We start from the raw sequence: 2,500 nt of genomic DNA on the forward strand, positions 1-2,500 counted from the left end.
GTCTGTGTGTGTGTGTGTGTGTGTGTGTGTATGTATTGTTGGTTATCTCTAATTCCCCTCAACAAACCCCAGATAGGAAACACTCTCTCTAGATAAAAGAGAAATGAAAAGCAGATGCTTCCTGTTTTCCTCTGGAACTCAGCACAGACAAGTAAACCACCGCTGTTGCTAAGCGACGGAGCCACGTCAACACGTCGGCCATATTGGAAAGATACAGGTTAATCAGGTTCGCCAGTGTCTTTGGAGTCTACAGTTAATTCAGTGTAAGTCTGCTTTTCCACAGACGTCAGAAACTCCGTAAATTCATTTCCATGTTAATGAGATGTTAAAAACCCTTTTACTGATTAAAGGTTAAACGTACTGTAAACACTTTCCGATAATAAATCAGTTCATCATCATCATCATCATCATCATCATCGACACACAGACAGGTTAGTGCAGTCACCTTTCGCCTCCACAACGTTGATGCATTTCCTCACAAACTTGAATCCGACCGCGTTCAGTTCCACTGGAGACCAAAACAAAACAAACAAATAAACATAAAAACACGCGTAAATCAGATGCTTAGCATTTCTGAACTAAAACAGCAGCATCTAATATTCAACACTTTGAAAGTGAACGTGAAAACACAAGTTATTGAAAAGAGTTACATACTTTCAGTTTGTTTCTGAATCGGGGAATAATAAATCTATACGGGGAAGAAAAAAGAAAATACACAGTTCAGCTGACAGAAAGTGAGCTTAAAGTGAACAGAAAGTTATACTGCTATATTACAACTGGTTGCAATATTATTATATTAGAACGGGTTCCTGCCCTAGCCCCGCCCACTTCAAACCACCAGAAGAAACTGTCAGGAAGAAGAAATGAAGAAAACCAGCAGCAGCAGCAGCAGCAGCAGCACCTCTCAGCATTGTTTTGCTGTTCAGTGGGACATGAAGTAGCACGGCGCTTTAAAACACCATCAGAGGAAAATAAAAATAAAAATGAAAACAAATTGAAGCGTAAAGTGCGATTAGAGTTTTACTGACGGAGTGAACAGGACATTAAACTCCACTTTATTGCAGTCAGTGGATTAAAGTGAGTCTAAATTCTCTCTTTATTCAGACACTTTATTGTTTATTTATTATTTATTACTGTTATTACTGTAGTTTAATACCAAAGACAACAAAAAAAAGTTCACAGATCATAAAACCAGGAAGTGAAAACTGCAGCCTAATAAACAAAGTGAACAAACAAAACACTGAAGTAAAATCCTTCTTCTCCTCTGTTCCACACTTTCCCCACTTCCCTCTGTTTCCCAATTCCCTCTGTTTCCCAGTTCCCTCTGTTCCCCAGTTCCCTCTGTTCCCACAATTCCCTCTGTTCCCACAATTCCCTCTGTTCCACACTTTCCCCAGTTCCCTCTGTTTCCCAGTTCCCTCTGTTCCCCAGTTCCCTCTGTTCCCCAGTTCCCTCTGTTCCCACAATTCCCTCTGTTCCACACTTTCCCCAGTTCCCTCTGCTCCCACAATTCCCTCTGCTCCCACAATTCCCTCTGTTCCACACTTTCCCCACTTCCCTCTGTTCCCCAATTCCCTCTGCTCCCACAATTCCCTCTGCTCCCACAATTCCCTCTGTTCCACACTTTCCCCACTTCCCTCTGTTTCCCAGTTCCCTCTGTTCCCCAGTTCCCACTGTTCCCTAGCTCCACTAGTCCCTGTCCCCTAGTTTCTTTGTTGAATGTACACTGCAGCACGCTGTAGAACCCACCACAGAAACAGCTAATAGAGAAGAGTTTATTTAAAACTCACGGGTTCTTTTCCATCCATCGCCTCCATCCACTGCTTCCTGTTGCACTCAGACATTGCCTGCAGAGTCACCAATGGCCTGGACATGAACATATAATATCATCACCATCACAACCATCAACATAACCATCATCACCATCACAACCATCAAAATAACCATCATCACCATCACAACCATCAAAATAACCATCATCACCATCTAAACCACCATCACAACCATCAACATAACCATCATCACCATCACAACCATCAAAATAACCATCATCACCACCATCATCATCATTACCACCAGCATCATCATCATCATCACCACCACCATTATCACCATCACCATCATCATCATCACCACCACCATTATCACCATCATCATCATCATCATCACCACCACCATTATCACCATCACCATCATCATCATCACCACCACCATTATCACCATCATCATCATCATCATCACCACCACCATTATCACCATCATCATCATCATCATCACCACCACCATTATCACCATCATCATCATCATCATCACCACCACCATTATCACCATCATCATCACCATCTCACTCTAATCCAACTACCCCTAATGAACTCGAGGAGGTTTTAAAGAGAGAGTTTTGTACAGCGGCTCAGAGTTTGGAAGAAAAAGGAGGTCAATGGAGAGGTTTCTATTAAAACTGCTAAACTGAAATATAAGGAAATGGTTGAGAAACATTTAC

At 42.0% G+C, this 2,500-nt stretch overlaps 1 protein-coding gene across 4 annotated transcripts in view; it reads right to left on the reverse strand.

The window, feature by feature from the left end:
• Nucleotides 1–2,500, reverse strand: part of LOC128603488 (oligophrenin-1) — a 31,895-nt gene that overhangs the window by 21,233 nt on the left and 8,162 nt on the right. For all 4 annotated transcript variants that reach the window (XR_008385019.1, XM_053617966.1, XM_053617967.1 and 1 more), the window contains exons 11-13: nt 1,791–1,866; nt 655–688; nt 446–508 (exon numbers count right to left, since the gene is read on the reverse strand). Coding sequence is in view for 3 of the 4 variants with exons in the window: in XM_053617966.1 (XP_053473941.1) it covers nt 446–508; nt 655–688; nt 1,791–1,866 (173 nt within the window). In the remaining variant the exon portion in view is untranslated. The remainder of the gene's footprint in view (nt 1–445; nt 509–654; nt 689–1,790; nt 1,867–2,500) is intronic.

Source organism: Ictalurus furcatus, chromosome 28 (assembly GCF_023375685.1).
Source record: "Ictalurus furcatus strain D&B chromosome 28, Billie_1.0, whole genome shotgun sequence".
NCBI classification, from domain to species: Eukaryota; Metazoa; Chordata; class Actinopteri; order Siluriformes; family Ictaluridae; genus Ictalurus; species Ictalurus furcatus.